The 25226-nt window shown below is 42.6% G+C and overlaps 1 protein-coding gene across 14 annotated transcripts in view; it reads right to left on the reverse strand.

The window, feature by feature from the left end:
* Positions 1 to 24879, reverse strand: part of c2cd5 (C2 calcium dependent domain containing 5) — a 143664-nt gene extending 118785 nt beyond the window's left edge. For 11 of the 14 annotated variants that reach the window (XR_011348028.1, XR_011348027.1, XM_069908603.1 and 8 more), the window contains exons 1-4: positions 24530 to 24879; positions 5374 to 5472; positions 3928 to 4014; positions 1264 to 1435 (exon numbers count right to left, since the gene is read on the reverse strand). Coding sequence is in view for 12 of the 14 variants with exons in the window: in XM_069908603.1 (XP_069764704.1) it covers positions 1264 to 1435; positions 3928 to 4014; positions 5374 to 5472; positions 24530 to 24664 (493 nt within the window). In the remaining 2 variants the exon portion in view is untranslated. Of the gene's footprint in view, positions 1 to 1263; positions 1436 to 3927; positions 4015 to 5373; positions 5473 to 11382; positions 11426 to 16216; positions 16315 to 24529 lie in introns of all 14 variants that reach the window. The other 3 variants (XM_069908607.1, XM_069908606.1, XM_069908605.1) reach the window with 3 other exon arrangements.
* Positions 24880 to 25226: the final 347 nt, after the last annotated feature.

The raw sequence follows: 25226 nt of genomic DNA on the forward strand, positions 1-25226 counted from the left end.
TCTTTCCTTTTTGCTTCCCTTATTTCAAGCCTCTCCTTTTGTATGGACCACAAGGGCTTTGAACAGGCTGAACTAAAAACTCACAACCCCACTTCAAAATGGGGTTTTGCCACAAGCTTGCCAGCTTGTCATGATCCAGTCCCAGCTGCTGAATTGTAGAACTGAATTCTCTCTCTCTCTCACTCAGAGAAAACCATATGACCTTTTTAGAACAGCCACCTGCACTCCAAACAGACTGTGGCTCCAAACCGAATCTTCTGAGTTCATACATCTGTTGCTTTCCCAAACAATAACCCGTTACTCCACAGCATGTCCGATTAACACCTACTTGTGAAATCCTTATAGGCATTCTTCAAAGTTTTTTTCAAAGGCACCCAGAGCCTGGACTGTCTGGCTTGAGCAGAGCTCTGGCATTTTAAATGAGGTCTGTTTTGAAGTGTTTGTATGTGACCTGCACTAAAAAAACCTGCCACAATTTATCTCCTTTAAAACAATATACAATATAACATAATCCATCACAGTGGGGCACTGGGGAAAGAAGAGACACATGATCAGTTGGAGAACAACCTAACCAGAAGGGTTGAAACAGCCATAACTTACTTGATGATGTTCTAAAGATTGTTGAATTAGTCCAAACTAAATGACAGAATACATGAAGGTAGATTCATGAAAGGCAGATTCAACTATAAATTATCATTGTGTTAATTTAGGCAGAAGCGGTACTGTTGTGGCCTCATGCCCACACATGATTTTGCGTGGGGCCTGTTGCCACACCAGAGACAGCACTTGGGAGTTCAGACATGCCTGAGCAGGCTGGCCAATCAAGAGTAGGGACAGCTTTGTCATCCAGCCAATGGGCGATGTAGAGCAGGGTTTAATTAGTCGGATGGTAATGGAGTCGTGCCTAATAAACTAGTTATACAAAATGCACCTTGCTCAGCTTCAACTTGTTGGTTCTTTGTTCCAACATAAGTTTGGTAGTCCATATATCTGGTGAGCTCGTTACTATATAAAACCTTCCTTTCACGTTAGAAAATGGTTGACGATTGTTCTACCAGAACCAATTCCTTCATAACCTACCTGATGAATACTATACACATTTACTTCTCCTTTCTACAATTTATTGTAAATGGGATCGGTTTCTTTGTGAACTGCATATGCCACCTGACAAAAGCACAAATCGTTAATGCGGATTGAAAGTGATTTTCGCCATGACAGCAGGCAACTGATGTAAACGCGCTACATCTGAAAAGCTGCACTCACCGTGAATCGTGTCGTAAATTGGAAACCAGCCAGAAAGACTGGCTGCTGCTTCATTGGATAATAAGGGATCGATATCAATGTAGACTTTTCCAATGGCATCATTAGCGCTATAGGTGTCATGATCCAAGACTGTGATTTGTAGTGGTTCATCTTGCAGGTCCTCATCATCAACCTGGAAGAACATTTCTTGTTATTGATCACTGGAGTTAATTACACTTTGTTTCAACAAGTTGTACATTCTGTGTAGTGTCATGAGCTATGGTGATTCCCAGTTAAACTTACAAACACCGTAATTATTTTATTTGTCACACTAGTGAACTATCTTTTAAAATTTCACCTTAAAATCGGTGGGGGGGGGGGGTCATCCTATATGCCAGGGTTTAAAATCCATACCTTGACGCTGAAGTTGCCACACACTGCCACCTTCCCGCCGGCTCCAATGCAATCTCACGCACATCCTGTTAGTTGTTGGCAAAATCTCAGTGCTCCTCCAAGGAGTCCATCTGCCCAGTCCAACTGCCATTAGCCCTGTACAGGCTTTAAATGGCCTGCTATAGGAGCCAACGGTGGTTTATTTTAAAATGTCCAAATAAAAAGGAAATCTTTACATGGTGATTTGTTATTGAAATATTGTGATTTGCTTTTACCAGCATCCACTAGTCAGCAGTAAGTGCCAGATTGGGGAGAGGGTCATACTATACAAAGGGTATCACTCAAAATCACCATTTTGGATGGAAATTCTGGGGTGGTCCTACACAGTCATCCAATACAATGGCATACACAGTAACCAAAGCTCTAACGGAACTGCTTGTCATAAGGCGGTAATGATATCAATATTATAATTTTAAAAAATTAAAATATGAACTGGAATCCTTTAAATATCATAAAGTCTATGGGTCAGAAGACAATTTGAAAAGTGAGGCTCATTCACCTAATCTAACCTCTCAGTGTAAGCCTCTTGCAGCAGGGCACAAATGCTGTGTAGCTCTCAGTGTAAGCCTCTTGCAGCAAGGCACAAATGCGGTGTAGCTCTCAGTGCAAGCCTCTTGCAGCAGGGCACAAATGCTGTGTAGCTCTCAGTGTAAGCCTCTTGCAGCAGGGCACAATTGCTGTGTAGTTCTGAATTGAAGTGAGCCATTTCAGACTAACATTTAAACTAAATCTACTACAGTGAAATCTTTTCAATAATTGTTTTGTTCTCATTATTCCACTTTATAAGCAGCCATAGAACACTACAGCACAATACAAGCCCTTCAGCCCTCGATGTTGTGCTGACCTATATACACTTTTTAAAAAAGTTCTAAACCTTCCCTACCCCATAACCCTCGATTTTGCTTCCATCCATGTGCCTGTCTAAGAGTCTCTTAAATGCCCCCTAATGTTTCAGCCTCCACCACCAAACCTGGTAAGGCATTTCAAGCACCCACAATGCTCTGCATAAAAGACTTAACTTTGATGTCTCCCCTAAACTTCCCTCCTTCACAATTTGTTTGTTATTCCTGCCCTGAGAAACAGGTGCTGGCTGTCCACCCTATCTATGTTTAATGTTTAGACACAGCCAAGGGCTGATTGCACAAGTATAACCGGATGAAACAGCTTTCTCCGGTCCTCAGTGCCGATCTATGCCTCTCACTCTTGTAGACATCTATGGTCTTCTCTCATCCTTCTATGTTCTAAAGAGAAAAGTCCAACCTTGACTCATAAGAGTTATTTTCCAATCCAGGTAACATCCTCTGCACCCTCTCCACATCCTTCCTATAATGAGGTGACACAATACGCTAAGTGTGGCCTCACCAAAGATTTGTAGAGTTGAAACATGACCTCTCTAGTCTTGAACACAAACCAATAGTAGAGAGGTCATTTTGCAACTCTACAAATCTCCAGGAAATGTTCAATATTACTTTTAAATTGTGAGCTGCACCCAAGATTACAAACCCAATTGTGCTGGTTGCAAACACAATGAACAGTTGAAATTGCACCAGTGTGCTGAACCAACCCTAGAATTTCTTAACAGACTTGTCAATAGCTAACAACGCACATTCCAAAATGCTCTACTGTTGAACTCAGCATAATAGCCAGTGGGAGAAATCAATCTTTTTCAAGTCTTTCCAGAATTTACATCAATAATCAGTCCTTTCAATCCTGCACAAGGATCTGCACCCCAATAGGGCTGCAAGAAAAACAAATGAGGGGGAAGGCAAAGACAATACAGCCTATTCAATATTTTCAGCATTTCCCCAATTTATTTCAGATATTTTGTGTTTGCTTTTATGTGGTTAATTATTTAAAAGTTCTTTTAGCTAATTTTGTTATTTTTCTCAGAAGAAAACTTCTTGTAATTCTTAATAATGTTGATAACAGAGTTCAGAATGGAGGCTTGCTGTCTGACATGGACAATATGAGTTTTTAAAAAAATGCTTCTCCAGGATGCCATATGTGATGCTGACTTCACATCGGTCCTTGGATCAACACAACAGACATGTACACACGGTGCAGGTAAGTTCTTCTCTTACTGTCAAATCATTATCCATGACATCCTAAACTGAAACATTTTAAAGTCGATAGCAGTAAAGTTTTTAAACCATGAAACTTACATTTTTGATTCACTTTTTCCAAGTACAAAAATTTTTTAGCAAACTTTGTGTTGCACGATTCAAGCCTTACCTCAAATTTAAACCATTCTGAATTCCATTGGGGATTGAGGGATTTGTGGTATACATCGGTCTTAAATGTTGTATTACCAAACTTTACCTGGAGGAAACAAAAGTTGCACAAGTACTTTACTCTGCACATATTCTCTTTTACTTTTGCCTCTCCCTCGAGATAGAATCTCACAGAGGAGGTGACAAGTTATTCATTAAAATAAACAGAAACAATGAAGTCATTTAAATATCATCTATAAGTTTATTATGATCAAGAAAAGGCAATTCCTGGAATGAGAGGGTTATGCAATCAAGAAAAGCTGAACAGTTTGCCTCTGTGTTCCTTGCAGTTTTGAAGAATTTGGGATGACCTTATACAAGATTTTAAAGTGCTTGAGAAGGTCAATGTTGAGATGTTTCCATTCGTTAGAAAGTCACTAGCAAGGGTATAGACAAGGCCAGTGTCCTACCCACCGAATACTGAAAGGGCCAGATAGAGTGGACAAAAATAAATGTTTCTAGTAGTGGGAGAGTCTTGGACCAGAGGGCACAGACTCAGAATAAAAGGACACCCCTTTAGAACAGAGATGAGAAGAAATTTCTTCAACCAGAGGGTGGTGAATCGGTGAAATTTGCTGCTACAAACAGCTGTGGAAGCTAAGTCATTGGATAGATTAAAGCGGAGGGCAATGTTCTTTTTTTAGTAAGGTTGTCAAAGATAACGAGGAGAAGACAGGAGAAGAAAAATACATCAGCCACGATTCAAATTCCAGAGCAGACGCAAGGCTGGTCGTTTAAATTTCTTCCTTCAGAAGTTTGTGATTCTCTGGAACTCTGTCCCTGACAGTGGAAGGGGTCAAATCATTATATACTGGAAAATGGAGGAACTGAAGGTTGTGGAGGACCAGCATAGAAGAGGAAGTGTGATCAAAAGCAAGATAGGTCGGCAATGATCACATTAAATGGGAGGCAGGCTTGAGGGGTCCGATGAGCTCTAATTTCCAGGTTCTCTTTTCTCAATAACGCCATCAAAATGGTCTCAACTATCTGAGAAGTTGGACAAAATTTCAGTTCTTAGCAACGGCACCACAGGACTGCAGTGCAGTGTCAGCCGGAATAATGTGCTGAAGTCTCCAATGAGCTTGAATAAAAATGCTACCAACTGTACCACAGTCAACGTTTGAGGAAAAAGAACCTCAGGTTTATTTGTGACGTCATGTAAGTATTCTGACAATAAATCTGAACATTCTTAACTCCCTTTGCAGTTTCTTGCCCGCTGAACCAAGAGTCTGAAGCTCTGGTTTCTTGTTCACTCTACTAATTCTTAGTTACTTTTCGTTCCTCAGCTCAACATTACATCACATTGTACATTCTACAATTTATGATCGTCCTCTGATATCGCCTTAAATTCGAGGCATGGTGTACCAGCAATTGAACCACACAGCAGTCTTATTTAATGCATACAGACCTCTACAAATGCATCTGTGAGGTCACTGGCCCTGTCCATGACTGGCAGGTGACGGCCAGCCACAATCCTGGCTTTTAGCTTCCCCGGCATTGTTGCTCTCTGTTGCAAACAAAAATGGCAGGTTACATTGGTGCATATGTCATAAACCTCCACTTATTTAATTCAGATAGAAAATCTCAAATTGGAATCAATTAAGCAAAGAGCACATTACATACAAAATCGTTTGACTGACGTGGTTCCAGAGGACTGGAATATTGCAAAGTCACTCCCCTATTTAAAAAGGGAGGGAGGCAGCAGAAAGGACATTATAGACTTGTTCACCTAATTAGGAAGTTGTAATAGTCGATTGTCAAGGATGAGGTGGTCCCCTACTTACAATCATCCATACATACTCTGAAAACAAAAATATTTTTTAAAAAGTTTTAAAAGTATATAAATATAAAATTACACATTGGATCCTGGGGATCTAGGGGCTGTTAATTTTGACGGACCAACATGGCGGCGACCACGGGACAAGAAGGCAGTGGCTGACCCAGTGTTCAAGGAGAGGGAGGTGAGCACAGGGCAGGTGCCAGTGGTGGTGGACAATGGGTTTTTCCAGTGTCGGGCAGGCTTGGCAGTGGATGAAGAGCCGCAGCTCCAGTTTAAGAATGTGTCGGTTCAGAGTAACACACGTCCAACTTATGTCCATTTCAAGATCCGACCGGTTGGTCAGAACGCAACTCAGATGAATCTCGGGGACCATCTGTACCTGAAGGTGCATGACAAGATGCTTAAGGGAAAATCTTGCCTGACAAACCTCCTGCAATTTTCTTTGAAAAGATTTGGTACGCCACCGAAGGCTTGAAAACTTCTACTGGTATACCGTGGAGAGCACTCTGGCTGGTTGCATCACTGTCTGGTACAAAGGTGCCATGATCTGGACAAGAAAGAACTCCAGAGAACCAGTCTTTATTCCATCGAGGACATCTACAAGAGACTGTGTCTTAAGAAAGCAGACTCTATCCCCAAAGACCCCCGACCAGCCAGGTCATGTCCTCTTCACTCTACTACATTTTGTTCCAACTTTAAAATCTCCAAGAGGTACCCATATGCAATTGGTGCATTAACAATACTTTCAAAGTGGAGATTTTAGGAAAGGATTGAATGAACATCATTTAAATTGAACAGGGAACTGTTTCAGGAAGGTTTTCTCAAGGTATTAAGAGAAACAATTTACTTGTAGCAAAGAATTATTGAGTGCAGATGATGCCAAAAATTGAGCTTAGACAAAAATTACAGGATGAAAGAACATGTATTGCACAAAAGATAAGACATGTTGAAGCTAAAATGGACCTCAAATCACGAGAGAATCAGGAACAATATCTCCGATAAGATGGCAGAACTGTGTAGGATTTAAAATTCTTGTCTGGAGTCAGGGAAGTTGACTCCCAAGGATGCTGAAACTTTCAACATCTGTGTGTGTTAGCAAAAGCAAGCATTTTATTCACCAAAGGCAGAACCAAATGGGTTCTGTGATAAGACTGACAGAGGTGCACCAAAGAAGAGGTACAAGGACTGCTTAAAGAAATCTCTTGGTGCCTGCCACATTGACCACCGCCAGTGGGCTGATCTCGCCTCAAACCGTGCATCTTGGCGCCTCACAGTTCGGCGGGCAGCAACCTCCTTTGAAGACAACCGCAGAGCCCACCTCACTGACAAAAGACAAAGGAGGAAAAACCCAACACCCAACCCCAACCCACCAATTTTCCCCTGCAACCGCTGCAACCGTGTCTGCCTGTCCCGCATCGGACTTGTCAGCCACAAATGAGCCTGCAGCTGACGTGGACATTTTACCCCCTCCATAAATCTTCGTCCGCGAAGCCAAGCCAAAGAGAAGAAGATACAGCAGTAAAACATGAAAGTCTGCAAATACTGTGGTTGAAGTAAAAACACAAAGCTGGAGAAACTTAGCAGATCAAACAGTGCACTTTATAGAGCAAAGATAAACATTTATAGCCAACATTTCAGGCTTGAGCCCTTCATCACAGTAAGGCAGCCACCTCAACAAAATGGTGGAGGAGGAGCACAGTCTCACAGGCAGGAGATCGATAAAGGAGAGAGGGGGAGGAGTCACGTGATGGAGTAGTGTCCGGTCAGGGAATTCCAGCCCTCTCCCGAAAAGTTAAAAAAAAAACACACAAAGCACAAAGGTACAAGATTAAAATTTATAATAAAGTAAAAATAAAGGTGAGAAGAAAATGGCAGCGAAGAGAGAAAAGTCGAAAACAACGGGAAGAGGAAGAAAGAATGTCGGAAGAAGAAGGTGAAGGCCTTACCTGTACGAGGAGGCCCGCCGCGGAGAGAGAAGCCCGCTCCCACAGGTCAGTGGAAGTCCCGGGCTCGGGACTACAAAAATGGCTCGCAGAGCCGAGTAAAAGTGCGCAACCGCGCATGAAAAAAAAACACTGACGGGAGGGGGGAACAGCTGCGGAGTCGATCTCCACAGCTGAGAGAGACACCTGCAACATAGCAGCAGGTGCAGAACACGGACAATAACGACAACAAGAAAGAAGGGTAAAAAGAAAACAAGGAAACAACAGATGGTCAATCCAGCGAAAGAAGAAGAACAACAGAAAGAAATGGAAGAAGAAGAGAAAGGCAAGACAATGGATGTATTTTTTTTAAAGAATATATGGAATCAGTGAAAGAATGGCAATTACAAGAATTTAATGAGATAAAAAGAATTAAGAATGCACAAGAAAAAATGAATAAAATGGAAATGACCATATCAGAGATAGGAAAAAGAGTGGAAAATATGGAAGAACGAGAAATAATTGTAGAAATGGAAGTAGAGGACTTAAAAGAGAAATTAGAAGAATCTAATAAAAAAGTTAGAGGCACAGGAGCTGTTAGCTCAGAAGATAGATATAATAGAAAACTATAATATAATAGAACCAACTGAAAAACCTCACAAAGATAAGCGTATACAGAGCCGTTGTCATACCCACACTCCTGTTCGGCTCCGAATCATGGGTCCTCTACCGGCACCACCTACGGCTCCTAGAACGCTTCCACCAGTGTTGTCTCCGCTCCATCCTCAACATCCATTGGAGCGCTTACACCCCTAACGTCGAAGTACTCGAGATGGCAGAGGTCGACAGCATCGAGTCCACGCTGCTGAAGATCCAGCTGCGCTGGATGGGTCACGTCTCCAGAATGGAGGACCATCGCCTTCCCAAGATCGTGTTATATGGCGAGCTCTCCACTGGCCACCGTGACAGAGGTGCACCAAAGAAAAGGTACAAGGACTGCCTAAAGAAATCTCTTGGTGCCTGCCACATTGACCACCGCCAGTGGGCTGATAACGCTTCAAACCGTGCATCTTGACGCCTCACAGTTTGGGGAGCAGCAACCTCCTTTGAAGAAGACCGCAGAGCCCACCTCACTGACAAAAGGCAAAGGAGGAAAAACCCAACACCCAACCCCAACCAACCAATTTTCCCTTGCAACCGCTGCAATCGTGTCTGCCTGTCCCGCATCGGACTTGTCAGCCACAAACGAGCCTGCAGCTGACGTGGACTTTTTACCCCCTCCATAAATCTTCGTCCGCGAAGCCAAGCCAAAGATAATAGAAGAAATAATATAAAGATAGTGGCCCTTAAGGAAGATGAAGAAGGCAAGAATATGAGAGAATTTATAAAAGATTGGATCCCCAGGGTCCTAGGAAGACCAGAACTACAGGAAGAAATGGAAATAGAGAGGGCACATAGAACATTAGCCCCGAAACCACAACCGCAGCAAAAACCAAGATCCATTTTTGTAAAATTCTTAAGATATACAACAAGAGAAAATATATTGGAGAAAGCAATGAAGAAAGTAAGAGAAGACAAAAAGCCACTGGAATACAAAGGTCAAAAATTTTTTTTCTATCCAGACATAAGTTTTGAACTCCTGAAGAAGAGGAAGGAGTTCATTACAGCAAAAACGATTTTATGGAAAAAAGGATATAAATTGATGTTAAAGTACCCAGCGATACTTAAAATAGTTATTCCAGGGCAACAAAACAGACTATTCTCGGATCCAGAGGAAGCAAGGAAATTTGCAGAACAACGACAAAACAAGAAAAGAGATGAAGACATGTAATGAGAGTAAAAATGACCACGAACTATATGTATGTGTGTAAAGAGGTATATGTGTATATACATAGTGTGTATACATGAATGTATCCATATTTAGAGGAAAATATATAGAGTATAGACAAGAATTAATAAGGGAGGGAAAGGGAATAGAGGGAATAAGGAGGGAATTAAAAGAGTGACCTTTGTTACATATGAAAATTGAAATCTTTTCTGGGGGGGCTGGGTGGGGAGGAGTTACAGTCACTGCAAAATCAGTTGATGTTTGCGAGTGAGTTCGCAAATCCAAATGGAGAGGGGAGATGTGGTTGCCCGACAAGGGATAAAGGGCAACTCAGGAGGGGGAGGGGAGAATGGGGTTAAAGAAGTTTTAAATAGGAGAATAAGGAAAATGTTTGATGTTTTACAAATGTTGTCTTATAAAGTGTTCAAAACAAGAAAGCAGAAATAGATAAGAAGGAAAGGTGATGATGGAGAAACGGAAAGGGAAGATAAACAAAGTATGAAATGGCTACGCTGAACTATGACTTTAAATATTAATGGAATACATAACCAAATTAAAAGGAAGAAACTGCTAAATTTACTGAAAAAAGAAAAAATTGATATAGCATTTGTGCAAGAAACACATTTAACTGAATTGGAGCACAAGAAATTAAAGAGAGATTGGGTAGGACACGTAACAGTAGCGTCGTATAATTAAAAAGCAAGAGGAGTAGCTATATTAATTAGTAAAATGTGCCAATTAAAATAGAAGAGGAAATAATAGATCCAGCAGGGAGATATGTAATGATAAAATGTCAGATATATTCGGAGTTTTGGAATCTACTCAATGTATATTCACCTAACGAAGAAGATCAAAAGTTTATGCAAGATATTTTTTTGAAGATAGCAGATACGCAAGGGAACATATTAATAGGAGGGGATTTCAACCTAAATTTGGATTCAAATATGGACAAAACTGGGAAAAAAATTAACAGAAAGAACAAAGTAACCAAATTTATAATTAAATCAATGGAAGAAATGCAGCTTTTGGATATATGGAGGAAGCAACATCCAAATGAAAAGGAATATTCATATTACTCGGGTAGACAAAACATACTCAAGAATAGATCTATTTTTGTCATCAGCTCGTATGCAAGATAGAGTAAGAAAAACAGAATTTAAAGCTAGAATATTATCGGACCATTCACCCTTGATATTGACAGTAGAGTTAGAGGACATCCCTCCAAGAATGTATAGATGGAGATTAAACTCCATGCTACTTAAAAGGCAGGATTTTAGAGAATTCATTGAAAGACAAATTAAAATGTACTTTGAAATAAATACGGAATCAGTGAAAGATAAGTTCATACTATGAGATGCAATGAAAGCATTCATTAGAGGGCAAATAATAAGTTATGTAACCAAGATGAAGAAGGACTATAATCAGGAAACAGAGCAGTTGGAAAGGGAAATAGTAAATATAGAAAAAGAATTAGCAATGAAGGAAGATACAACTAAAAGAAGAGAATTGGCAGATAAAAAAATAAAATATGAAACACTACAAACATACAAAGTGGAGAAGAACAAAATGAAGACAAAACAGAAATATTATGAACTAGGGGAAAAAAAGCACAAAATTCTAGCATGGCAGCTTAAGACAGAACAAGCTAAGAAAATGGTATTGGCATCAAGGAAAAAAGACAAACAAATCACATATAATCCAACGGAGATCAAGGAAAACTTTAGAGAATTCTATGAACAATTATACCAAACTGAAAACGAAGGGAAAGAAGGGAAAATAGATGAATTTTTAACCAAAATTGAACTACCAAAATTACAAATAGAGGAACAAAATAAATTAACAACCATTTGAAATAGTAGAAATACAAGAGATAATAAAAAAAATTACCAAATAATAAAACACCAGGAGAATATGGATTCCCAATAGAATTCTATAAAACATTTAAAGCTTTATTAATTCCTCCCCTCCTGGAAGTAATCAACCAAATTGATAAAACACAAAGCTTACCAGACTCATGTAAAACAGCAATAATTACAGTAATACTAAAGCAAGGGAAAGATCCACTTGCACCAGCGTCATATAGACCAATATCATTACTTAACACAGATTATAAGATAATAGCTAAACTATTAGCAAACAGATTAGCAGAGTATGTACCTAAAATGGTAAATCTAGACCAAACTGGATTTATTAAAAAAAGACGCACAACAGACAATATTTGTAAATTTATTAACTTAATTCATGCAGTAGAAGGGAGTAAAGCGCCAACAGTAGCAGTTGCTTTAGACGCAGAGAAGGCCTTTGACAGAGTAGAATGGAATTATTTGTTCAAAGTATTGCAAAAATTCAGTTTACCAGAGAAGTATATTAATTGGATTAAAGCATTATATAAGGGGCCATTGGCGAAAGTGACAGTAAATGGATATATATCAAAGCAATTTAACTTAAGCAGGTCAACACGGCAGGGATGCCCACTATCACCCTTATTGTTCGCGTTAGCTATAGAACCACTAGCAGAATTGATAAGAACAGAAAATAATATAAAAGGGATAAAAATAAAAGACAAGGAATATAAAATCAGTTTATTTGCGGATGATGTTATAGTATACTTAACAGAACCAGAACTATCAATAAAAGAATTATATAAGAAATTGAAGGAATATGAAGTGTCGGGTTACAATATTAACGTAAATAAAAGTGAAGCAATGCCAATGAATAATGCAGATTTCTCAAAATTTAAGAAGGAATCACCATTCAGATGGCAAATGCAAGTAATAAGATACCCAGGTATACAAATAAATAAAAATCTCAGCCATCTATATAAACTCAATTATTATCCACTAATGAACAAATTACAGGACGATTTAGAGCATTGGAAAGATTTACCATTAACACTAATAGGAAGGATAAACTGTATTAAAATGAACATTTTCCCAAGAATATTATACCTATTTCAGGCATTGCCAATACACTTGACAGAGAAATTCTTCAAGGAGTTAAAGAATAAGGAAATTTTTATGGAAAGGGGGGAAACCGAGGATAGCACTAGATAAATTAACAGAATGGTATAAACAAGGAGGCTTACAACTGCCAAACTTTAAAAATTATTATAGAGCCGCACAATTAAGATACCTATCAGATTTTTATCAAACAAGGGAAAAGCCAGATTGGACTAGATTAGAATTAGATAAAATAGGGGAAAAGATACCTGAACACATATTATATAAATGGGATGAAAAATTGGTACAACGTAGGAATTCTCCAGTATTACATCATCTACTCAATATTTGGAAAAAGATTTATGTAGAAAGGAATAAAACAAATTACCAAAACTAATATTGATGTAAAATAAGTCACTCCCTTTTACAATAGATAACCTTTCCTTTAGAGAATGGGAGAAAAAAAGGGATCAAAAGAATAGAAAATTGTTTTTCAGGAAATAGATTATTATCCTTTGAATAAATGAAAGATAAATACAATATAACTCAAGATACAGTGCTGGCATATTACCAATTGAGATCCTACTTGAAGGACAAATTAGGAAGCAGTCTGAGGTTACCAGAGGGAAGTAATTTTGAATATGTGATTACAGACACAATGATAATCAAAAAATTTATAACAAATATGTATATTAAACTACAAGAAAAGGAGAATGAGGAAACAAATGGTAAAACTAAATGAAAATGGGAACAAGATTTAAATATAAAGATGAAAAAGGAAACATGGGAGAAATTATGTTCTGGAACGATGAGAAATACAATAAATACGAGGTTACGTATGATACAATATAACTGGATACACAGGCTACACATTACACCTCAAAAGTTAAAAAAATGGGACCCAACAGTATCTGATAGATGTTTTCGATGTAAAAAATAAATGAGAACAACAATTCATGCAATCTGGACATGTGAGAAAGTAGAAAAATTTTGGGAAGATCTAAACCAAATATTAAATAAAATTACAGAAAACAATATACCAAAAAATCCAGAGATCTTCCTCCTAAGTAACATAAAAAATAAAGAATTTGGAATTGATTTGGATGGTGCACAAAAAAGATTTGTTAAGATAGCTCTAGCCATAGCAAAAAAATGTATTATGTTAACCTGGAAATTGGAATATAATTTGAAAATACAACAATGGTATATAGAAATGAATAAATGTATTCTATTAGAAAAAAATAACATATAGTTTAAGAAATAATATTGAAATATTTGAACAAATATGGGAGCCTTACATGAAACACAATAGAGAAAACCTACCAGGGACATTCACTACCTAAATTAATGAAAGGAGAAGGAAATGAAAAGAATTGACTCAGTGGAATTTCTTGTTTATTTTTATTGAATGACAACATTGTTTGACTGGTTTAATGTATCTTAGATTTTGTACTTTAAATGGATGGGGGGGGAGGTAGGGAGGGTGGGATGGGAGGAGGGAGGGGGGTGAGAAAATGACACTGTATATATTTGAAAAGGAAAATGTATGTATCATGGTCAATGTGGTTTATGGTGTGAAAAATAAAAAATAAAAAAAAAATAAAGGAGAGAGGGCACATCAGCAAGCAGAGGAAGGAGAGAGGGCTCTGTGAATGGAGAGGGAAGGGGGTGGAGAAGTGAAGACTGGGGGAATGGAAAGAGAGGGAGAATAGGGAGTAGGATAGCAGACACTGTAGAAGTCGATGCTAATGGCATCCAGTTGGAGAGTATCCAGGCAGAAAATTAAGTGTTATTCCTCCAATTTACAGGTGGTTGGTTTGACAGTACAGGAGGCCATAGGAGTAGGCATGTCAGCATGGAAGCAGGGCACAGAATTGAAATGGGTGGCCATGGGTTACAAGTGTCTGTTTACCAAATGCCAGGTTTTTACTGTTGCTCTTTTTGATCATGCTCTCTCTTTAGATTTTCAGATAGGTACATGATTGACAGTTCTTCATTTGTTCAACAGTTCTTCAACAGAGCAAGCTTTTAAAAAAAAAATAGTCAATACAGGGACTGAAATTGTTACCTGCTGCAGCTGAACAGGTACTTAACAGTAAATAGGAGATCCCTGTCACTAATGTGGACAGCGCGGAGGTGCTCAGTGAAGTGATCTCCCAGAATGCGTCTGGTCTCCCCAACATAGAGAAATATATACAACTCATTGGCAAGAAGCACAAGATGTATTTTCTCAATTTGGATGAACAAAAACTTGTAAGTATTGCAAGGAATCAAATAAAATGGTCCTGCCAAATGTTAAGATCAGATACTGTTTATTATGGACTTTCTACCAGACTAAGACTCTTGAGGGATCAAAAGAGGTGGCATAATATACAGCTGATTAACTTAAAAACATATGGCACTTACTGCTTTTAATGTACGAATACTTAAAAGGCTAGAATGCTAACAAAATGGGCAATAGCAAGATTTGTAAGTAAAGTTCATCACCTATTTACCCCAAATTCCTAAGCCACAAAGCAATTAATTGTTAAGCAGTAGAGAACTTGCCTGTTCTTTACAATTTTACCAAGAGCAGACATTTATTTTTTTCAGAAAATAACAATATGGGATGAAATAACACGTTTTAATAGTACTCTATACATAACAGAAATGAATACAGTGTCAAGTGACCCTGGAGACACTTGAATTTGCTTAAAGACGGTGAAGAATCAGGAAGTAAAAATATGAAAGGAATTGTTAAATGTGACATTTTCAACATTATTTGAATAAAAAATCAATAGTTTATTTGATGTAGTATACATTAATGGTCTAAGATAACAATTCATTTTAGTAAGTCAATAAGCAATGAGCAAATGCCTTTCTGTATTGCAAAGTGTGTAATATGTTATACTGAATAGTTGCTATGGAAAGTTGGTCACTATTAGTATTATAGCTAGCAAAATTTTTTATTTTTAAATATTTTTTCACATGTAGGAGCTTTAACTATCATTGAATGGAATGAAAAATAGGTTTGTGAAGGAAAAAAATTGTACAAATAACGAAACATTTTCCTGTACAGATAATAAACAATTACCGTTTAATAAGCTTTGTGGACTAATTTTTAAGGTAAAATTTAGGGGAGTGACTACTTTTGATTGCAGTAAGTATCTGCGTAGTTCAAGGCGACAGGAGCTCCAGTAGGCAGGTGGCCGGGGCAAGGATCCATGGTCAGGGCATCAGGAGACCAGATGGGTGGGCAGCTGAGGTGATGATCTGCAATTGGGGTGTTGGTAGCTCAGATGGGCGGGCAGCAGGAGCCTGAGCAAGAGTCATCAGTCAGAGCGTTGGGAACTCCGTTGGGCGGGTGGCCGAGGCCAAAGATGGGTGGGGGGGGGGTTGGTTCAACTTTTATACGCAATATACGGAAAATACCAGATTTTTAGGCCAAAAATAAGGGGTCAACTTTTACATGAAATTGACAATTATACATGTGTATATATGGTAATAAACTTGCTTTTGTATGCAACATTATACTGCAACTGGATGTCTTCAATGTAACTAAATAGCCATCTAGTGGCCACAGTCAACATCACATTACAAAAGGCAGGCCCACAAGAGAAATTTATGATTCATCTTTTCAATAAACTGTAACTAAATGGGATATACGTGGACAAGATTTCTCGTATAAAAAGTGGCAGAGTTACACATTAAAGTGAAAGGCAGTTGTCATGGAACATAGTCAGTCAGACATACAATATCGAGATGGGACAAAATTATACCATGGGTTACAAGTGTCTGTTTACCGAATGCCAGGTTTTTACTGTTGCTCCTTTTGATCATGCTCTCTCTTTAGATTTTCAGATAGGTACATGAATGACAGTTCTTCATTTGTTCAACAGTTCTTCAACCGAGCAAGTTTTAAAAAAAATAGTCAATACAGGGACTGAAATTGTTACCTGCTGCAGCTGAACAGGTACTTAACAGTAAACTAATTGAATTGTATAAAAGAGTCAATATATGGGATAGATAGATAACAAGTATTCACAGTAATCCTAGTGCAAAAAAAAAGTGACTTTCAATAATGTAGACAATCTTTTTGTAATTTTGAAGCGGTCTATGATTTGTGTAACAAGGAGAGATTCAGACCCTGATAGCTGTTGGAAAGAAATTGTTCTTGAACCAAGAGGTGCTGGTTTCAGTCTTCTGTATCTTCTGCCTGAAGATAGCAATGAGAAGAGGTCACTGAAAAGGACAATGGGTATTCCTTTAAGATGTTGGCTGCCTTCTTGAGGCAGCGCCTTACATTAGTGTCTGCAATGGTCAGAACATGCGAGGACCTGGCATTGTGTGCTACCTTGTACAACTTTCTGCATATCTAAGCACTTAAATTAAATCAAACCAGACTATGATCCAATCAGACAGTATACTTTCCTCAGTGCAACAGGAGAAGTTTGATGGAGCTTGGAGGGTAAGGACCTCTTTATCTTCCCAATTTGTAGGTTTTGCAAACGAGACTCTTGGAGTTTGCCAAGGTGGAATAACGGAAGAATTCAGCCACTGAAGTTGGAATTCGAGGGCCAAACCCATTGGGACCATTGCCTGAAGAGGGCGCACAAAATCAGTGAACCGGTGCGGACTCAAAAGGCCACATGGCCTGTTTCCGCTCCGTAAATGGTTATATATCAGGTTTCAAGACTCCTCTGCAGAATATTTTTCATATTTTTTCAATGAGAACAAAGAAGTTAGAGCAAAGTAGGTTTTTTTTAAATATATAATTGTATCTGCTGGATCAGTTTACTATTTCAATCTAGCAAATACATTTAGCCATTCCCAATGGCAAGGCCGATCTTCCCCTCACTGATTACAAAGATGATACGTGTTATTTGATGGTAGGACTCTCAGAATTAGCACAACATTGTTACAAGGCTAGTGCCCTCGGTTCGAATCTGGCACTGTCTGAAAGGTGTTTGTTCATTCTCCCCATGACCTTCCTGGGTTTTTTCTGGTTTTCAGCCACATTCCAAAATATACAGGTCTGGTTGGTTTATTGGGAGTAATTGGGCAGAATGGGGTTCTTGGGCTGGAAGAGCTTTCTTCCGTGCTGCATTGCTAATATTTTAAAGAAAATTCAGACCCAAGATAAAAATCATATTCTATTTCCAAATGAAAATAGTTCCAAACTCTTCAGCTTTGATGTCTAATCACTCGCTGAGGAAGGGGATGTAAATGAAATATTTTCCTGGTGTTATTTACGTAATTAGCCTACCATTCACAACAGTAGGTGGAGTTCTGATCCTATACAATGTTCCAGAATGTTATCTTTATCCATTCATTGAGCACCAATCAAACGACCAGAAGCAGTAGCACCAACATTGTTTATCTGATTAATAACTGCCTAATCAATCTTAAATTATTAGCAACGTGATAGAAGTTATTGAAGTGGCATCATCTCATCAATAATTTACTCCAGCAGTTCTCATCCTTTGTTTTCCCCATTCACATACCACCTTAAATAAACCCTTACTAACCACAGAGCACCCATAGAATCCTATGCCTTGGTGCTCTGTGGTAAGGGATTATTTAAAGTAGTATGTGAGTGGGGAAAAAGACTGAGAACCAATTATCTACTCATTAATGCTTCTAACATTTAGTGTGCGCATTATCTTACAATATTTTTAGAAATACAGAATGGTACTCCTGACAAATGCTTTTACATTCCTCATTGAATCAAGATAGACTGCCTGACTTGATATTAGTAGCTGTATGGTAAAGCATGACATCACAGATAGTGATAGAAAACAATTTTGCTGCTGAAGCCACTTGGTACTTCACTCCAGTTTGAAAGTGCAAGAGGTGTCTAAATATACCCCAGTTACACAAATCCCTGATCAGTCCCATTATTAATTTGTGGTAGATTGGTGTGGAAGTGGTTAAGCAGTATCTTCCCTTGTTGGCTTCCTCACCACCTGCCACCAAACTAAACGGTTAAAAACATTAAGAGTCTGTCAACTCAGTCTGGAGAGATTGTAGAGCCACTCCTTGTGATGGATAATTAATCTCCTGAAACACACCAAGCCAAATTGTGTCCTTGCTACCCTAAATTCTTTATGGCACAGGTATTCATCAAGCAGTAATCAGCAAAAGATTTCCTCAGTTAGATTTGACTTGACACCATGAATCCAAGTTGAAAATTCCCTAGCCCTAATTCCTCCCAACAGCCATCCATCTGGTTTTGGACTTCTCATAGCAAATACAGAATTTTTTTTCAAGTATGACTTGCAAAGTTGTTTCACAGGGGAGCTAAGATTCAATTAAGCTCCTTTCTCACTGCCAACCCTTCTAGGGAATGGGAACATTTGCAGGGCACGCAGACCTCGGGAGCCTTTCGCACCGCACCAATTATTTGCAGGTAATCCTGCAACTTGGGAATTTAAGGGGGTTCCCGCCTCCAGTGGTGACATTGCGAGTGACGCAGTTCGTACTCACCTAAAGTCACACAGAAGTCTAATCGCTCAGTTAGTAACGGAGAACGGATTTGATTTTCGAATTGTTGGCTCTGCAACTCTGTGGTTGTATTATAAACCAGGCAAGACTCGTCAGCACAGTTATCAATGCTGTGTTGGAAACACTGGCCAAAGAAGACCAGTTTCATGGAGCATGTGAGGAGAATCAGGGAGGAGGAAGCAGAGAGGGAGGCCGAGTTGTGTAGTTGTAGACGCAAGTGGAGGCTTTATTCTGTCTTTCTCTGAACGCCAATTTAAAACTAGAGCATACATTGACAAATTTCCTACCGCTGTGATACACACGCTTGTTGACGTCACGAATCACATCTGGTTGTCATTTCACACCGCCAGAAGGCAATGTATCTCCATGTATCAGAGCCCGGTTCAAATCTACTTGCCCTGCCTGGTTATGTCATTTCACACCACTCAATTTCACCCGCGATATTGGCAGATTAACTCAGATGTAATCAGCAGTGTGAAAGGGCTTTATACTGTTGAGGAACTGGAGTCACACAGTCATAGAGATTGTCTATTTCCTTCATTATAAAGGATTCTTTGCAACAATCGAGGCTCCAATTTTGTTTTAATCCTAGTCTCATTTAACTGAAATTCATTGACGTTTCCCTTGGTATGATTTGAATTTATTACAAGAAAATTTGCAGATGCTGTAATTGTAGTAAATACTCAAATTAGCTGGAGAAACTCAGCAGGCCCTGTAGCATCCATTGGAGGCAAAGATATAGAACCAACGTTTCAAAGTACCTTGACGAAGCGCTCAGGCCTGAAACGTTGCTTATATTCCTTTGCTCCTTTGCTGTGGGTTCTGTTTAATTTCTCCTGCAATTTGGTGTATTTGCTTTGAATTTATTGATTCAGTTTTCCCGAAGAGTGACTGTTTGAGTATTGGAGACCTGCCAGCTATTTTTTCCAAAGCAAGTTTTCACCATCAATTGGATGAAAACCATTTAATTTTCACCCACTGCTCTACTCATTATTCACCCATGACTGTCTGGCCAGGAACAATTCCAATGCCATCTACAAGTTTGCCGATGACATCACAGTTGTCGGCAGAATAACAAACAGCAGTGAGGAAGCGTCCAGGAGGAAGATAGATCAGCTCGTTGAATGGTGTCACGACAACAACCTTGCGCTCAACGTCAGCAAAACCAAGGAGATGATTGTGGACTTCAGGAAGAAGTCAGGGGAACACGACCTAGTCCTCATTGAGGGCTCAGTAGTGAAGAGGGTCAAATTTATGGGTACCAACATCGCCGAGGATCTGTCCTGAGCCTCTACGTTGATGCAATCACAAAGGTGGCTATACTTTGTGAGGCGTCTGAGGAGATTCAGTCTGTCACCGAAGACTCTCGTGAACATCTATAGGTGTACCGTGGAGAGCATTCTGGCTGGTTGCATCACTGCCTGGTATAGAGGCGTCAACTCTCAGGACAAGAATAAACTCCAGAAGGTTGTTAACTCGGCCTGCGACATCACAGGCACCACATCACACTCCACTCCATTGAGAACATCTACATGAGGTGATGTCTTAAAAAAGCATCCACAATCCTCAGACACCCCCACCCAAGCCATGCCTTCTTAACTCTGCTACTATCGGAAAAAAGGTACAGGAGCCTAAAGACACCACTCAACGGCACATGGACAGCTTCTTTCCCACTGTCATTATATTCCTGAATAATCAGAGACACTGCCTTACTTTTTGGACACTATTATTTATATATATTTTTATAGTAATGTTGTAAGATGGTTAGAATATGAATGTTTGCGATATGACGCTGCCACAAAATACCAAATTACATGACAATAAATTCGGATTCTGATATTTGGCAGTGATGTTTGCTCTGATACAAATTCTGGACCAGGACACCAAGTGAAAACTCCCTTGTCCATGACAGAGCTGACACGTGGTAAAAACACAATGCTGGAAAAACTCAGCACAAGTCAAAGTGTACTTTATACAGCAAAGATAAATAACCAACATTTCAGGCTTGAGCCCTCATCAAAGGTATGTCAAAATACGGGCAGTTGAGGCTGCCTTGTAAAATGCATTTAAAACACAGATTTTAAAACACTGAGTAATGAGGGAAATTGACAGGCAAATACAACCAAGTCCATTGTGAGATCAGCCATGATCTTATTGAATGGCTGAGCAGGTGCAATGGGCCAGATACATAACACAATAGCTTGCAGACCTTAGTTGAAGTAAAAACACAACGCTGAAGGGCAAACAGTGTACATTATAAAGGAAAGACAACGATGTATAACCAATGTTTAGCTCTGAGATTTGGCCACCCTTTTGTCATTCCCCCCTCGTCCCCCCCCTCCCCCTCGTCCCCCCCCTCCCCCTCGTCCCCCCCCTCCCCCTCGTCCCCCCCCTCCCCCTCGTCCCCCCCCTCCCCCTCGTCCCCCCCCTCCCCCTCGTCCCCCCCTCCCCCTCGTCCCCCCCCTCCCCCTCGTCCCCCCCCTCCCCCTCGTCCCCCCCCTCCCCCTCGTCCCCCCCCTCCCCCTCGTCCCCCCCCTCCCCCTCGTCCCCCCCCTCCCCCTCGTCCCCCCCCTCCCCCTCGTCCCCCCCTCCCCTCGTCCCCCCCCTCCCCTCGTCCCCCCCCCTCCCCCTCGTCCCCCCCCTCCCCCTCGTCCCCCCCCTCCCCCTCGTCCCCCCCCTCCCCTCGTCCCCCCCTCCCCCTCGTCCCCCCCCTCCCCTCGTCCCCCCCTCCCCCTCGTCCCCCCCTCCCCCTCGTCCCCCCCCTCCCCCTCGTCCCCCCCTCCCCCTCGTCCCCCCCCTCCCCCTCGTCCCCCCCCTCCCCTCGTCCCCCCCTCCCCCTCGTCCCCCCCCTCCCCCTCGTCCCCCCCCTCCCCCTCGTCCCCCCCCTCCCCTCGTCCCCCCCCCTCCCCCTCGCCCCCCCTCCCCCTCGCCCCCCCCCCTCGCCCCCCCTCCCCCTCGTCCCCCCCTCCCCTCGTCCCCCCCTCCCCCTCGTCCCCCCCTCCCCCTCGTCCCCCCCACCCCCTCGTCCCCCCCCTCCCCCTCGTCCCCCCCTCCCCTCGTCCCCCCCTCCCCCTCGTCCCCCCCTCCCCTCGTCCCCCCCTCCCCCTCGTCCCCCCTCCCCCTCGCCCCCCCCTCCCCCGTTCCCCCTCTCCCCCGTTCCCCCTTCTCTCTCTCTCTCTCTTTCCCCCTTCTCTCTCACTCTCTCTTTCCCCCTTCTCTCTCACTCTCTCTTTCCCCCTTCTCTCTCACTCCTCTTCCCCCTTCTCTCTCACTCTCTCTTTCCCCCTTCTCTCTCACTCTCTCTTTCCCCCTTCTCTCTCACTCTCTCTTTCCCCCTTCTCTCTCTCTCTTCCCCCTTCTCTCTCTCTCTCCCCCTTCTCTCTCTCTCTCCCCCTTCTCTCTCTCTCTCCCCCTTCTCTCTCTCTCTCCCCTTCTCTCTCTCTCTCCCCCTTCTCTCTCTCTCTCCCCCTTCTCTCTCTCTCTCCCCCTTCTCTCTCTCTCTCCCCTTCTCTCTCTCTCCCCCTTCTCTCTCTCTCTCCCCCTTCTCTCTCTCTCTCTCCCCCTTCTCTCTCTCCCTTTCCCCTTCTCTCTCTCCTTTCCCCCTTCTCTCTCTCCCTTTCCCCCTTCTCTCTCTCCCTTTCCCCCTTCTCTCTCTCCCTTTCCCCCTTCTCTCTCTCCCTTTCCCCCTTCTCTCTCTCCCTCTCCCCCTTCTCTCTCTCCCTCTCCCCTTCTCTCTCTCCCTCTCCCCCTTCTCTCTCTCCCTCTCCCCCTTCTCTCTCTCCCTCTCCCCCTTCTCTCTCTCCCTCTCCCCTTCTCTCTCTCCCTCTCCCCCTTCTCTCTCTCTTCCCCCTTCTCTCTCTCTTTCCCCCTTCTCTCTCTCTTTCCCCCTTCTCTCTCTCTTTCCCCCTTCTCTCTCTCTTTCCCCCTTCTCTCTCTCTTTCCCCCCTTCTCTCTCTCTTTCCCCCTTCTCTCTCTCTTTCCCCCTTCTCTCTCTCTTTCCCCCTTCTCTCTCTCTTTCCCCCTTCTCTCTCTCTTTCCCCCTTCTCTCTCTTCTTTCCCCCTTCTCTCTCTCTTTCCCCCTTCTCTCTCTCTTTCCCCCCTTCTCTCTCTCTTTCCCCCTTCTCTCTCTCTTTCCCCCTTCTCTCTCTCTTTCCCCTTCTCTCTCTCTTTCCCCCCTTCTCTCTCTCTTTCCCCCTTCTCTCTCTCTTTCCCCTTCTCTCTCTCTTTCCCCTTCTCTCTCTCTTTCCCCCCTTCTCTCTCTCTTTCCCCCTTCTCTCTCTCTTTCCCCTTCTCTCTCTCTTTCCCCCTTCTCTCTCTCTTTCCCCCTTCTCTCTCTCTTTCCCCCTTCTCTCTCTCTTTCCCCCCTTCTCTCTCTCTTTCCCCCTTCTCTCTCTCTTTCCCCCTTCTCTCTCTCTTTCCCCCTTCTCTCTCTCTTTCCCCCTTCTCTCTCTCTTCCCCCTTCTCTCTCTCTTTCCCCCTTCTCTCTCTCTTTCCCCCTTCTCTCTCTCTTTCCCCCTTCTCTCTCTCTTTCCCCCTTCTCTCTCTCTTTCCCCCTTCTCTCTCTCTTTCCCCCTTCTCTCTCTCTTTCCCCCTTCTCTCTCTCTTTCCCCCTTCTCTCTCTCTTTCCCCCCTTCTCTCTCTCTTTCCCCCTTCTCTCTCTCTTTCCCCCTTCTCTCTCTCTTTCCCCCTTCTCTCTCTCTTTCCCCCCTTCTCTCTCTCTTTCCCCCTTCTCTCTCTCTTTCCCCCTTCTCTCTCTCTTTCCCCCTTCTCTCTCTCTTTCCCCCTTCTCTCTCTCTTTCCCCCCTTCTCTCTCTCTTTCCCCCTTCTCTCTCTCTTTCCCCCTTCTCTCTCTCTTTCCCCCTTCTCTCTCTCTTTCCCCCTTCTCTCTCTCTTTCCCCCTTCTCTCTCTCTTTCCCCCTTCTCTCTCTCTTTCCCCCTTCTCCTCTCTCTTTCCCCTTCTCTCTCTCTTTCCCCCTTCTCTCTCTCTTTCCCCCTTCTCTCTCTCTTTCCCCCTTCTCTCTCTCTTTCCCCCTTCTCTCTCTCTTTCCCCCTTCTCTCTCTCTTTCCCCCTTCTCTCTCTCTTTCCCCCTTCTCTCTCTCTTTCCCCCTTCTCTCTCTCTTTCCCCCTTCTCTCTCTCTTTCCCCCTTCTCTCTCTCTTTCCCCCTTCTCTCTCTCTTTCCCCCTTCTCTCTCTCTTTCCCCCTTCTCTCTCTCTTTCCCCCTTCTCTCTCTCTTTCCCCCTTCTCTCTCTCTTTCCCCCTTCTCTCTCTCTTTCCCCCTTCTCTCTCTCTTTCCCCCTTCTCTCTCTCTTTCCCCCTTCTCTCTCTTTCCCCCTTCTCTCTCTCTTTCCCCCTTCTCTCTCTCTTTCCCCCTTCTCTCTCTCTTTCCCCCCTTCTCTCTCTCTTTCCCCCTTCTCTCTCTCTTTCCCCCTTCTCTCTCTCTTTCCCCCTTCTCTCTCTCTTTCCCCCTTCTCTCTCTCTTTCCCCCTTCTCTCTCTCTTTCCCCCTTCTCTCTCTCTTTCCCCCTTCTCTCTCTCTCTCTCTCTCTCTCTCTCTCTCCCTTCCTCCCTCCCTCATTCCCTCCTCCGCCCCCCGAATCGGGCGCCTCCTCACCGGACCCGTGCTCTGCCTGCAGGGCTGGACAAGCCTCCACGGACCGCAGAAGAGGAATGAATACGAACCAGGCCTCTGGATGCAGGCTGCCACCCCGACACTGCTCACTCCCCCTCGGTCCGCATCTTCACCCATCCCCCGGGACCAGGCATCCAGCAGGGCCTCGCACCTCCCCACAGCGGCGGCGGCGGCGGCGGCGTCTGGGGGCCCCGAGCTCGACGATCCGCTGCAAGCGAGGAATAAATCCTCCAGTAATGTTACTTTCTCCCTCCGCTGGAAATTTTACTGTTCCTTCTCCACCCGGAGCTCGAGCGCCTCATCGCTTTAAGACTATTACTTCCGGGGTCAGTCTCCTCTCAACTTCCGGATGACCTCCTGCTTCCTTCCTGTCCAGTGGATCTGGAGACGAGGGAGGGGGGGTGTCTGGTCTGCTCCGCCCTTCGGCGTGGACAAGTTGTCCGCACGTGGGACTCTCTTTTGAGTTAGTTCCTGAAGGAGAGAGAGAGGGTGGAGGTAGTGAGATGGATAGAGATGCCAGAGGGAGGGGGTGGAGAGAGAGGAGGGTAGAGGGAGGGAGGTGGAGAGGACGAGATAGAGGTAATGAGATGGAAAGAGGATAGAGGTTGGGGGTAGGGAGAGCGAGGAAATGAGAGAGGTGGAGAGGTGGGTAGAGAGAGAGGTGAAGATGACAAGAGAA

The sequence above is a fragment of the Narcine bancroftii genome, chromosome 13 (assembly GCF_036971445.1).
Source record: "Narcine bancroftii isolate sNarBan1 chromosome 13, sNarBan1.hap1, whole genome shotgun sequence".
Classification (NCBI taxonomy): domain Eukaryota; kingdom Metazoa; phylum Chordata; class Chondrichthyes; order Torpediniformes; family Narcinidae; genus Narcine; species Narcine bancroftii.